General features: G+C 43.5%; 1 protein-coding gene across 2 annotated transcripts in view; it reads left to right on the forward strand.

The window, feature by feature from the left end:
- The first annotated feature begins 2,308 nt into the window (after window positions 1–2,308).
- LOC146974405 (cell adhesion molecule DSCAML1-like) overlaps window positions 2,309–14,522 on the forward strand; it is a 54,233-nt gene continuing 42,019 nt past the window's right edge. For both annotated transcript variants that reach the window (XM_085797696.1, XM_085797697.1), the window contains exons 1-2: window positions 2,309–2,592; window positions 11,493–11,813. In XM_085797696.1, coding sequence (XP_085653822.1) covers window positions 2,337–2,592; window positions 11,493–11,813 — 577 coding nt within the window. In that variant the 5' untranslated portion in view covers window positions 2,309–2,336. The remainder of the gene's footprint in view (window positions 2,593–11,492; window positions 11,814–14,522) is intronic.

A 14,522-nucleotide genomic window follows, 5' to 3' on the forward strand; every position in this document is an offset into this window, starting at 1 on the left:
CTCTGCCCTGTCTTGTGGTTTGTTATCGGTACAACACAGGATCGGTGACAGCAGTGCCTCCTGCTGGGCTGATTACTACCAAGGGGAACTTTTGCAGTTTTTTTTTTTTTTTTTTAAAGGATGGAGATTTAAAAAAAAAAAAAAAAAAAAAAGTCCACTTTAAAGGTGCACTCCACTGATTTTAGATCAGTTTTCTGGTCATGGACCGACTAGAAAAGGCCCTCACTGCGAACCAAGCTTGAAAGATGTGGGTATTTTCAGGCAGGGATGGTCTCATGAAATGAATTGACACGTTGCTGCATAGGAAGAGTGGTATTTTATGGAGCTTGACCCACACCAGGGACTAAAAGTGAGGATATCTAAACATTGAGTTGTCATTTTTCTACTATAAGCCCGTGTCCAGCTTTTTAGAATATAAAACTAACACCTAGACAATATTTACTTGACATATTTAGTTTAAATAGTCATTACATCCTTTTCTTTTCAACCTTCAGTTGTTTGCCTGCCAGTCCTTGTCTGTAATATGAACTCATACTTCCTGTTACTATCTACTGGTCAATCTTCACCCTGACAACAGCCCATACAAAGGGAGATAATCTGATCATTGGTTTATTAATAAATAATAAATAACTAATAAATTCAAAACATTCATTCATGATCTGCAGTATCAAACCAGACTTCATTTTCTTCTCTAAACCAAAGTCAGACTTAGCTGGAAAACTTTCTGAAATGATGACTCAATAAGTAAATCATCAGTTTTGATTTTGTACATTGCTATTTTATTGTTTTTATTATTAATTTACCTTAGGCTAGACGTATCTATCGTGCTGAGGTAAAACTATCCTCAAGGATGTTTTCCATCATCTGCTAAGGCCGCTGTGAAACATCTCTACGACAAAGTGCAACTTGACAAACAATAATTTCTGCATCTGCAGGGTTATAAAACACTACATCGTAAAATGGGTTCACGTCGCTCACTTCATGTCTGTTTTAAGCTCAACCAGCAGGTGGCAGCAGCGACCTGCACGTGGAGTGGGAGGCTGAAGCTCGGCTCAGATCGCAGCAGCAGCTCAGAGAGGAGGAGGAGACGAGGAGCTGCTCAGCTTTTCTTCAAGTTGGTGAAGTTCAAAGACAGAAAAAGTTTCAGGTAGTGACCTCTGACCCCTGAGCGTCTATCACACACACATATTCACGTTTAGCCTAACTCCTGAGGCTGCAGACTTGTGTTGCTAGATGTGAGCAGGGTGAGGACGTTTTTCCTCCCATGCTGCAGCTGCTCTGACCGTTTTGACTTGTGAACAGATTAAATATAAGAGGAAATGTATAGTTTCAAAGTTTCATGGCAGTTTCTTTTGGTTATGAACCAAATGTAAAAGCATCTCAGGTGTTAATTTGATTATGTCTGTTAGTGGTCTGAAAGTAAAATCTGCCTGCACATGAATATAGTAATAAAATAATTATAATAATTCCTCACGTCGACTTTTTTAAATGAACTCACAATATAAATCGTTTTATTAATCATTTAAATGGCTGGTGGTTTCACTGGTCTCTGTGCGCAGGGTTTGTTCAGGACACTTGGACCTGTAGCGGCTGTTGCAGAGCAGGATCACTTTCCAGATCCGCCGCTGCTCTCCACAGTGACTTTGAATATTCCATGAACTGGGAGTGCCCTGCAACTTCCTCTGCTTGGCTAATTTATGCTCATGCAGCGGAGCTTTTCCACACCAGGAGCAACAAAGAGCGCGAGGGGAAATGAGGGGAAATGAGGGGAAACCGGCAGCAAAAGTTGTTCAAGAATTCACCGATGTCTGTTATAATTGGTTTGATGGACCTGCCGTGTGTTTTACCTGCTGTGTAGAGGTGTCATGCCCCCACACCCCGCTACTCTCTCTCTCTCTGTCTCTCTCCCCCTCTCTCCCCTCATCTCTATCTGCAGTGCATATCTGTGCGCAAATGTCTACGCACGTTTCATGGGTCGGAAAGACAAAGAAAAGCAGTTCGTAGTCTGTGCTGCAGCTCCACGTCCCCGCGGTTAAAGCCCCAAAATTTAGAGGGGATAGATCAGAGCAAAAAAAAAAAATGTTTAGGGTGTGAGCGGCAGACTGAGCGGCTTCAGTAGATCCATATTGCGCAAAGAAACGCGGTCATCAGGGGCGCACAGGTGGGTGCGCTCTCCAAGGTGCCAAGAGATCCGTCTGCGCGGCACCGTCAGTTTTGGAGACAACTGGACCAAAAGAAAAAAAAAAATCCACTGTGCAACTCAAACCGACCCTCGACTTTGCCGTGACCCATCATTCCGCGGTGTTTTTGATTAGTGTTGGGGAGGATGGATTTGTATGCACGGTAGTCTTGAGAAGAGAGGAGGGGACATGGGCGGGGCCGAGGCGCCTCTCATTTCCCCTCCATGCTTAGCGGGGCAGCAGGGCTGGAGAGACCTCCGGGGAGCACAGTCGCCAGTCCAGCACGGAGACCCGCCTGGCCAAAAAACCGCGCCTCACACTTGCCAGGATTGCCAGATATTCCTGAAAAATATACCTGCTATTTATGGCATGTGGCTTGTAACTTTACTCCTGCTGTACTCTCTCCAAGAAGGTAAGAGAAAAAAAGAAATGCTTGGCAAATATTCCTCACCCTGTAGCCTACACTGAGTGCTTTTAAGTTGAATGAAAAGTGATGATCGAAATTATTTTTCATTGATAAGTATAGGCTATACAAGGAATGATATGTGAGGCTTGTGGTTGGATATATCATTGGGTGGCTTGTAATGAGGAATGGGCTGAAATTAATTGTTTGAATAAAAAATGTATAAACCTGCTGCGGCTGAACAGGTAGAAATCTTTTGAAAGTGAAGATGTTAAAAAGTGATTTCTTTATTTTGACCCAGTGTTTGTGGCGGTTTTCTGCAGCTTGGCACCTTGGTGCTTCAGATGGTGCTGATAGCACGGATTGTTTTCGCATTACCAACTCCAGTTATGAATATGTAAAATGGCTGAATAGGGAGAATGAGGTGCAAATACAGAGGGAGGGTGAGAGACAAATGAAAACATGCATCGGCCTTCAATTATACCAATTGATCACCAATTTGAGCAAGAATTTCGCAGAAAATGTTGCAGCCTGTAAAGTTTTGAGGAGGATGCTTGTGGATTTTTGGTATCTTGATGCTCTCATTGTGTAGCCTTTGCTAATTGCAGCTGTTTTCACGGGCTGTGTTTAGCACAAGCGCTCCCCTTCCGCAAAGATGCTCCTGTTTTTCAGGAGGAGAGATTTTTTTTAGGGCTTTTAATTCTTCCTCTATGTAATGACAAATTAGTGCCATTTTAAATTAGATGACAAATAAAAGCCCCCCCACCCCAACCCCCCCTGTCCCTGCAACGGCCTTATTACTTTAATAGGTCTACACCCACATAAAGGCCATAATTAGTGAATTCAGATTTCTCCTCCTTATTTCATTAATTTGCTCAATTTTGTTTCTAAATGTAGAAAAGGCGGAGTGTTTGTTTAAATGGATTCATTTTCCCCTTCCTTGTTCAGTATATGCAGCAAATCCCTGACCCTATTGCAAAGTTGATCTTCTGCTATTACAGTGCATTATAATAATCCTGAACAAATCTGCGTCGAAAATAACAGAAATTCAACACCATCTCCACATAAGAGCATTTTCCCCGGCCTTTGTGCAGCCTTGTCTGTTTGTTGAAGCCATGTTTACATTTAGTTTTGTCCTTATTAGTACAGGGCCCTGAGAAGGTGTAAATATATTTAGGCTGTATGGAAAAAAGTCTGAGATGCGGTGGATTGGCTTCAGGGAGGGATATGGCTGCTCTCAATGCAAAGCAGCTAAAATAGGCCATTAACCTCGCTCCATTTGCCATTTTAAGTTCAGGCATTTTATAACATTAGATTAGCCTCTTTTTTTAAAGCAAAAAAAGAAAAAGAAAAAGAAAAAATCAAATAGCAAACTACATGTGTTTGTTGTTCGTGTTGTGTTTTACTGAGCTCCTTTAAATTCTCTGCATCTGTCGGTTGTTTGCTGCTGCTGTTGATTTATAGCAATAATTCAGATGTGATTTCTGAGCCTCTCTCGCTTCTGCGGAATCATATTAATATGCGCAAATTTATTTCACCAAATGAGAAACTCCAGGGGCGTGGGTGCAGATTATAGACTTGCCCGGTCATGTTCCTCACTAATAGCCCACCTGGACCCCGCGGACGTGCTCGCGCCTGTCCCAGCGCGTGCGTCACGGCTCGCGCTTCTGTAGCCTATCTGTGTGTGTGTATGTGTATGTGTGTGTGTGTGTGTTGATGGGCGCGCGGTGGAGGGGAAGTGATGGGGACACCCCCTCTTGGTTTTGTAGTTAAATGTTGGACACTGTGTTATTCCTGCTAAACTGTGAGTCAACTCTTTTATTTATTTACAGGGGCCTTTACTAGAGGAAAAAAAACAAACACATATAGCGTTCATCATTATGTTAAAAATAATGTCGCTAAATGAAGTCAGAGACTCTCATGTTTACGAGGCAATCAGGATGCAGGAAAAAATGCTTGAAGGCTAATAAGAATTAACCAATTAGAGCAAAAATGTCTTCAATTTTCTTTCACTAATTTCAAATATCATACACTATTAAAGAAGGGTGTTATAGTGATTTTTAATTGGTGATTTGAAATCAAAAACTTGCATTTTCTTCTAGCTATCATTTTAAATCAAATTCAAAGGCTCTGTTTAGCTGCTGTAATTGTTGATTAATTAGCAGTGAATAAAATCAAGTGTAATATATACAGGCCTGCTGTGGGCCTGTTTGGGGCTTTAAATTTAGCATCTAATAAATGAAACCAAATAAAAAGAAAATTTGTGTAACATTGAAATGACATAACTTGATTGAAATTTGAGGTGTGTAAGGCAGTAAGGTGACCCCCCCTCCTCTCGACACCTCTCACCCCCTTCTAATAGATATATGCAAAAATCCCCCCCTCCTCCCTCTCCAGTCCAATTCCCTGTGCTGTCTTTGCAAGGCTACACAATTAAAGCTGCAACCTGAGCTATAGGCACCACTCAGTGACAAAGCTGTGTGGTCCACAGGGGTGCCAATCATTACTCAGACAGGGCACAGGCCTCCATTTTTTAACCAGCTCTAACCTGGCATTATTTAATTTTACATTTCAGAAAGCAAAAACACCCATTGTATAGAGGGTTAAAGCAGAAATCACAAGCAATTAGATGAAATGTGAGGGGCTCAGGTTCATGACTCAGATTCCTCTTATTTCTAAATAAGAGACAAAGTGTAAAAACGTCTTAAAACCCTGACTGATGTGGCCTTTTCTTTTTTACATTAAAAATAATCAACATCTGATTATTGAACAAACTATTTACGACTTACATCCTCCACACCTTTAGGCCTTTAAAAGAGCAATTAAATCTAATTAACTAACACAAGTGTAGAACATCTCGCACAAATTAACAAAGAAAAAGAAAAAAAATCTGCATTCAAATTTTGATCAATGTTGTCAAATGGAGGAGTAAAGTGAGCTGGTGTGCGTGCGCCGGAGCTCGTTGCACTTCCCTTCTCACCAATAGGATGTTACAGCTCTGTCACTGGCGTCTCCCATTCGTCCCTTAAATCTGTCATGAATCCCAGAGGTTTTGAATAACAACTAATTACTGAAAAAAATAACAACAACAACAACAACAACAAAAAGAAGGGAAAAAAATATGCAAAAGAGCTACTATCGGCTGTGGGGATTTATTTATTTATTTCCATCAAGATTTCTATCTTAACACCACACTGATGCTAAATTGAGTCGGACCTCCTCCAAAATTTTATTGGATGCTGGAGCTGCACATTTTTTGGAGGGAGGGTGCGTTCAGCAAATGTCAAATCTCCGAAGCAAGTAGTTGTTTTTGTTGGATCTCTCTCTCCCTCTCTCTCTTTCTCTCTCTCTCTCTCTCTCTCTCTACCTCCATCTCTCCCTCCCTCCATCACTTCCTCTAGCAGTAACTCCCCTCCCTCTCTCTCCCTCATCACTAGGCAGAATTAAAGGTTGGGGGAGGGGCAGTTTATGCAGACTGTGCTGGGACTTGTGATCCACAGATTTGATATTCACATTAAGAGAGAAACTGGCTGCTTTGATGTGAGGGGGAGCAGGTCCCAGGGGACTGCTGAAGTAGCACACTTTTTTTTTTTCTTTTTTTTTTACTGACACAGCACAGGCCGGGGGTGGGGAGGTGTGTGTGTGTGTGTGTGTGTAGGGGGGTCTGTTGGTGGTGGTGGGGTGGGGTGGGGAGCAGATTGTTGGGGACAGGGTGTACAGAAAGACAGTGGGTGGGGAGCATCGATACCCCTTCACTGATTAGATGTAACCCCGACAACCTCGCCCCGCGTCTTCCCCACCCACCCACCCACCTACTTATGTATGCCGGACCCCTGAGGATTATCCATAAGCTTACACCTATCTTTACAACCCCTGCGTCCCACTAATATTCAATTCGCACCCCTTCATACGGCGCGTCTCCTTTCCGTTCCCCCTCTGTCGCCTTGTTTCCCCACACAGTTACAATCCTGGTGCCCCCCCCCCCCATCTCCCTCCTCGTCAGAAACGACGACTCATAACTTTCTGCCCTAAAAACACCTGAGCGATGGTGAAAAAAAGGGGGGAGGGGCTGTTTTGGAAGTGGACACAGGAGTTAGAGTCCGATTGGAGGTTGTGAGTGATGAAGGAGAGGTGTGTGATGGATCACGAGGCTGATGTGCACGTCGGCATCGCTTCTCTGTCAAGATGAATTCTACTACTGACCTTTACCATTCGTCCGCCATTAAATGGAGTAAAGTCCAAAAGCTGTGAAAACGATTTTATTACAATGGGAAGATGAGTGAGAGAGGAGGAGGAGGAGGAGGAGGAGGAAGAACATGTGGGGGTATTGTGCCTCTGGTTAGGCGCAGGGAGCTCTGGGTGTATGTGAAACATTGCGGGTTGTGGGGTTTGTTTACCTCCTCATCACAATACAGTTTTGAGTGTCGAGAGTGTGCGTGCGTACACTCCTGTGCACAGTCACATCCTGGAGAGGCGTAGATCAGCTGCATTATGCATGATGAAACCTTGCATAGGTTATGACTTCTGCCTGGCTGACATACATATTCATGCATAGCTCTCTGGCAGGATGTATAAAATAGTGGCTGCAACTCTGACAGCATAAGCTTTAAGCCCCAGCAACGCCGCCGGTCCTCCCAACACCTTCCAGCGAGGCCTTTCTCTCCGTACCGGCGCCGTGTCTGAACGAGGCTGATGAAGCCTCCTGGGTGGAGGTGAGCTGCAGCAGCAGCAGGAACCCCACAGCTGCGGTCAACACTGCTACCAGGGCACTGACTGTCCACAAGCTGCCGGGGTTACATCTCCATGGGCGTGCATCACTTAAAGAGGGGGTGTCGCCCCAAAATAAACAAGGACACCTGCCATGCGTGTGGCATATAGTTCAAGCTTTATATAGTATGTATGAGCTTCCATTAATGTGGAGCTGAAACTATTGATTGGTTTGCTCTTCAGAATTAATTCATGAAATCATTTCAAACATCTTTTTAGACAGAGATCTGCTTCTTTAATGGAGGGTTAGGCCAAGATGCAGGTTTCAGGCAATGTAGAAATGCAAACTGGTGGAATTTGAACATATCAATAACATTGATTGGCTGGTGTTCTAATGTAGTGTAACTACAAAAATGTGACTGTGTGGTGTTATCAGTTTAAACAGTCAAATCTGGGGGTTTGTGGTTTGTGATGTCTGACCTGACTTCAGCAATGATCATCAACGCCTTCATATTTTATTATTTGTTTATTTGAATGGGACAGTGCACATTAATGGACATAAGAACATGTAAATATGCCGGATTATAGCAGGATGCTAGTTCCTGTCCAAAACAGTTAAAAAACAATACAACATTACACATAATAAAAAAAAGTAGACACCACAAAAGGCAACAATAACAATGAAAAACATATTGAACATACATTATATGTAACCTGAGCTATTATTGAACACAGACACATTCGGGGAAGAGTTGTACTCGGTGTGTCCACTGCAGGATGCGTAAAAAAAAGTGTCGAGTGCGACATTGAATCGATATGTTTACCATGCAGTCATCATCAGTGTCATGTAGCCTAATTCACTGTCGGTACATGTGGCATTTTGTTTTCCTGCCACACAAGCTGTCTGTACAGGTTGGCACAGGTGGTATGTAATGTTTCATCTGCTGCTTTTAAATGGAGTGGAAACTGTGCCAGTCCGGCAAAAACCAGGACCGTGCCAGTTGAGTTTTTTGGAGTGCACCCAGTGATGCTATGCCTGACCACACCTAACCAGACAGCAGTTTGTCATCCTGTCACTAACTGGTGTGTCATTCAGTGATACACACACACACACTTCTGTCTATAGTGCATGCAGCACGCTCACAGAAACACTCTCTGTTGCTGGCAGCGCATAACTTGTTGTGTTGTTTGTTTTATTGCAACATATTTGAACATAGTTTCTCACTTCAACAGTTCAACAGTCGAACTTAAATTTGGGGCTCTGTGACTTAAAGTTTCTAAATTTAGATTTTTCAGTGGATCACTGTTGTTAGGTTAAATTGCTGCATTGTTTTTTTTATTCAGTCACAGCTTTCAAGTGCCAGCGCCACCATGGCAACCCACTCTGTCTCCTCCTAGTGTGACTGAGCGCTGAGAGCTGCTTTTGGAGTGAGTGTGTGTGTGCATGTGTGTGTGTGTGTGTGTGTGTATGTGTGTGTGTGTGTGAGAGGGTGTGGGTCTTTTGAGTGAGTGCATGTGTGGTACGTCTGGTTTTGACAGGCTCTGATTGGTGGGAGTTTGCTCTGATCCCTTTTCTATTCCACTTCCCACTCCATCAGTCCCAGTGCTCCCAAGCCCCCCAGTACTTGGGCCCCCAGGCCATATAATCTACTGTGCGAGAGAGGTTCTCCTGCTGCCCAGCCCCCCCCTCCTCCCACCCCCATGCCTGAGCTCTCAGGGTGACCCCCTCACTCCTCCACTTTAGTCCTGTCCCCCCATTGGGAGATTATAGATATTGCAATCTTTAATATGGGCTTTATGCTCAGGGGCCATTATCAGTAATCTGCAGAGGGGAGGGAGTCTGACCTGGTTTTTGCAGCCCACCACTGGACTGCCAGACACATTTTCATATACCATCTGTAACATGCTGCCCAGCTTTATCAATCTGTGGTCTGGGGACAGCAGCACTACTTTGAAAAGAAGCAGAGGAAGTGTTGATTAACCACAGTGGATAGAAGAAAACATAGTTGCACCCTTCTCTAATCTGTTTTTACGTCACAATCTCCTCATCTTCATCAAAGAGAGATGATGATCAGATACAGCACTTGCTTTCTCATCCTCGTTTTGTCGTGGTGCTTCAGACAGGCCCTGACAATGCCACTAATTAATCATTAATCAATAACTTAATACTCCCTGTTCAAACAACTGCCTTTGATTGTTGCAACTATACAGCCATTGTGCTGCCGTGTGCACCTGCGAAAACATCACACAGGGTTGATCTCCAGTTCCTCGTTTCCTCAACTTTACACCATGGTCCTACAGCGCGGTCATGAAGACGTAACTCCGTGTGTGACAAATAAAGTTATGAGACTTGGATCTGCAGACGGTGAACGTCAGAGAGCATGATGGCTGTTTAGTTTGCCCAGCGTAGGCAGGGAGCAGGTGTGATTGATGAGCCGTGTGTTACCTGCAGTGCTGCTGTCTGTGGCCTTTCTGAATTGAATTGAATCAAATTGGATTGGATTGGCTATTCTGACTAATTGTTGTTGCTATACACTTGTTTCATTCCTCCAGTAGGTTTTAACCACTCATCAAACAGCTGACGGAGAAAAAACAGCCATCTGTTTTCGTAATAAGCTAATTGTTTACTCAATTTCTCAAGCAAAAATGCCAAATATTCCCTGGTTGTAGTTGCTCAGTTGTGAGAATTGAAATAAAATTGTAATAAAATTTACCAAAGAAAACCACTAAATATATGACAGCGAGGACATTTTTTCATTCAAAATAACTCATCTGCTCAGAGCACAGTCTGCAGATTAGTTGATTAACTGATTAATTAACCAGCAAGGCCATTAATTAGTATTTGCATCACCTGTTTTTATATCACAGATTCATTCTGTATTATCTTTCTGTTATACATTTTGAAGAAAAATCTCCAATCTTACTTTCCATGGTATTTTTAATATCTGAGTCTCTTCACTTATTATTTTTGTAACAAGAAGTTTTAACCTCGCAACAAAATATAAATAGATCAATAGTTTTGTCAAATGTGATTTGTTACATAATCAAATGGCACAAAAATGAACACATAATTTAACATTAAATAATTGTAAATGCATTTAATGGATAAGTAAAAAAAAAAAGATGATGTATCACTGTATCAAAACTTGCAGGTTACACTATAAGAAATGTTTGTTAATTGGTTAATTTGAATCCCGTTTATGAATTCAAACCATGAATTTAAAGCACAATAGGAATTTTATTTAGAAATTTCAGTCATTTCAACAAGCAAAAAGAAAAAAAATTGATTTGATATAAAATGAAATAAAACAAAAGTTATTATTGCATAAGTATACAACACACTGAGTGCTAATTATGTCCAGTTTACAACTCATTCCTTCACTATCTAACTCTGATGATGTCTGAGAGACGTTCAGGTTGAACATGTGGTGGATGGATGGATGGATGGTGTGTATTAGATGACATAATTTGAAATCAGTGGTGGTTAATATCCACATCTGTCGGTCAGCAGTGTCCCCCCCCCCCCCCACTTATTTCTTTTCTAATCTTTCCTATAATGACCCCAAATTTGACAGACCCACACCCACCCTGCACTTTCTCACTCTGGAGCTGTATGTGTTTAATCTGAATGCCAGTGAAGAACATTCCTGTATGTGTGTGTGCGATTGTGATTGTGCGTGCATGTGTGTGTGTGTGTGTGTGTTAAATATGTAAGGAGATTAAATAGACTTAAATCTCTGTGTCTGGCATAGAAATTCCAATCACATAACCTATCAGCGTTTCCCTCTCTTCTCTCTCTGTCTTTGTTTGTGTATGTGTGCACAGTACACAACTGTACGGAGGTAACAGGCTCCTCCCCCCCCTCCGATCCACCTAAACCACCACAGGCTTTAGCCCAAATCCCTGGCTTTCTGCATCACATGACTGATGTTTGCAGCTGGACATTTGACATACATTTGTTATGATTATTTTGCGACGCATTTTGAAGGACATTTCCCATTCTGTCCATCTTTTGTCCATTAATATGATGCCGATTGCTCCAAATCAATGGCATCAATGACTGTGATCCTGTTGGGTTATTTTTGCACTTGTGTTGTTGTGTTTGCACGGTGTCTGCAGCACATAACAGGTGCTCACCGTCGGCCTCTCACCTCCACCTCGGCCCCGCTAAGTGATATTGTGTTGTCTGTTTGTCCCTGCAGTACACAGTGAGGATGTGGGCTCTACCAGGCTGTACTTTGTGAATGCCTCCCTGCAGAGGGTAACCTACTCCAGCTCGGTGGGGGTGTCCCTGCCCTGTCCAGCAGGGGGCACCCCCAGTGCCATACTGCGCTGGTACCTGGCCACCGGCGACGACATCTACGACGTGCCCCACATCCGACACGTGCACGCCAATGGCACCCTCCAACTGTACCCCTTCTCGCCCTCCGCCTACAACAGCTACATCCACGACAACGACTACTTCTGCACCGCCGAAAACCAGGCTGGCAAGATCCGCAGCCCCAACATCCGCATCAAAGCCGGTGAGTCGGACAAGACAGACGGGGTCAGGGGAGGGAGGGAGTGGACAACGTTAGAGTAAAGGTCAAGACTGGGGAGATGGAGATGGAAAAGAAGGGGCTACGGAGCGAAAGGTCACAACATGATGGGGAACGGAGCAGAATGAGACAGTTGTTGTCGTATAAAGTAGAGCAGATGTGATTGGCAGCTGCAAAAAAAAAGCCCAACCCACACACAGGAGCACCTGCCCTAAAATAGCCCGTCTCGACCTGAACACAGATTGACCTAGAACACAGTCTACAGAGAGAACATCTGCATCACATACACTACACCAGGCCTCGGCCTTCGCTCACACCTATTTGACTGAGCTGGTGATGAGCCGCTGCACTTTACACTGACATAACCTCTTCGGCTTCGCCTACCGCACACAACGCCATCTGGTCCCATGAAATCCCCCCCAAAAAAACACAACCCCTGAAGCACTTAGACTTAAGTGGCGACTCCAAAGTGATTTTGGTATGATATAACAAGTTCAACTAAGGAGGAAGGATGTGTGACAATAGGTTATATCACTTTACAGGCTCATCCTCATCGACAGCCCTTCACTTTATAAGAGGTCAGGACAGCCAAAGCCTCCAGGAACTTCACAGCCTCTTCTTATTTTAGCACTTCTTAGAGTTTGGAGGTAAATCTCCACCTTTATATCGAAGACTTTTGATCTTCAGAGTCGGTGACCTCATCACCACTTTTTTATTTCTGCTAGATTTTATATTTGTGACTGCAAAAGCACCCTCAGGCCTCTTTTTGAGCTGCAAGTGATTGTTATTTTATAGTTACCGAGGAGATTAAGTTATTTTTCAGTGAAGAATCAATAGATCGACACATCAGATTTTGTAGGTTGCCTATTTTTGGGACGTTTTGACCAGAAGCTGCCTCTGTTGCCATCATATTCTCTTCCCCGTCTTCCTACCTCTCCCTGCTCCCTCGTTCTTCTAAATGTCCTCTTGTGCCAGGCTAAATATAGCCACAGCACACTTCTTTAATTATCTCTCATTAACAAACCTAATTGGTGCTTTCCATTGATTAGACCGTGCGAGGCTGCTTTAATAAGCGAGACCTCATCTAAAGTAAAACAGTACTTCTGTGACTTCGGGTTCCTCCAGCTCTTCAGCGAATGCAGATACATGGAGAAGAAAGTTCTTTTTTTTTTTTTCAACCAAAGAACAGTGGCATCAAACCACAGCTGGAACAAAGCTACAGCTGGGCCACATCTATTGTCCCCCATCCCTCCCTCCCTCCCTCCTTCCCTCCACACACACACACACACATACACGCACACTTCCTATCGTTCATTCAGGCCAGTCGGTCCCTCCCCCTTCCCTCCTGCCATCAACATCTGTTTTCATATTCTGCCTCCCAACACCGACTTGAACTAATACTCATATTCATTCTAATACTAATACTAGCGCCAAGTTGAGGATTTGAGCCAGGACCCTGAGCTGCATGCCAGCCGGTTGCTGCCTTCATTCCCACATGACCCAAAAGCCTGGCCTCAGGAGATGAGGGATTAGCATGAACCAAACATCCTGCAGCCAGCGGCCTCTGTCGGGCCCTGGCAGCTCTGGTGCACAGGTTACACTCACACACCACTTTTTTTATTTTATTTTGCGGGCTCATTGATTTTGAACTCGCCCTCGCCCGTTGTTGAACAGTGATTGACACGGGCCTCATTTGAATCAGCTTTACTGTGTCACGGTGAAAAAAAAAACCCCCACAACGACTCAACGTCTAAACATGATTCGCATCAGCGGCGGCTCTTTCAATATTATTATCTCAAAAGAGCTTCAGAGATGTGTTTCATTCTGCTCATCTATTCAAAGAAGATGTAAATTTCCTTGCACTTGCATGTGTGTGTGTCCCTCTTACAGCAGGAATGTATGCATGCTGTCATCGTGTCTGTTACCAGGGAAGGGATTCCTAACCAGTTTCTTAGCAACCTTCGGATACGTCCTAGCTTTCATGTGATTTTGCTAATGAGTCCCCGCTCATTCAACAGAGTGTAAAATATTGCATGAACCTGCATAAACCGAAGCTGCAGCAGCCCCAGCGTTTGTTTTGAATGTGCTGCTGCTGCTGCTGCTGCTGCTGCTGCTGCTGACTGTGTCGTCTCCTCCGTATGAAGTTCAGCACAAAAACATTGGATCAGTGTTTCGTGATGATGATGTCACGCCAAAGCTCGAAAATAATTTCCATGATTATCCCGCTTAATGGCTGCTCGCACCATTTATGGTGAAAGCGCAGGCTGGATTAGAAGAGTTCAAACAATACACAACACAAGAAGTCATTTCCAGTGAATACATGTGGAGAGCCGTGGTAATTGATGAAAAGGCTGGCGATGTAAACAGGAGCAGATTAGAGTTTTTGTCCACATTGTGATGAGATAACCACGATGTTCATCCATTGTCAACAGATCATTCCTCATAGATGATTGAACATGTTCTGTGTGAATAAACAATATCAAATTTGACTTCTTTTATTGTTTAAAAAAAAAGAAAAAATTAAATGTATTTTATTGCTTCTGACAGGAGAAAAAGCTCCCGCACACTGTCATCACTTGCAGAGGTTTTATTGAACAACGTTTCGGTCCTGAGACCTTCGTCAGGTTCTAAAGGTGTGTGTGAGGGAGGAGGCGGTATAAATAACCTCGGCACCAATCAGCGTCCTCACGTGAC

This window comes from Trachurus japonicus, chromosome 14, assembly GCF_045865225.1.
Source record: "Trachurus japonicus isolate A0001 chromosome 14, Traja_1.0".
Lineage (NCBI taxonomy): Eukaryota > Metazoa > Chordata > Actinopteri > Carangiformes > Carangidae > Trachurus > Trachurus japonicus.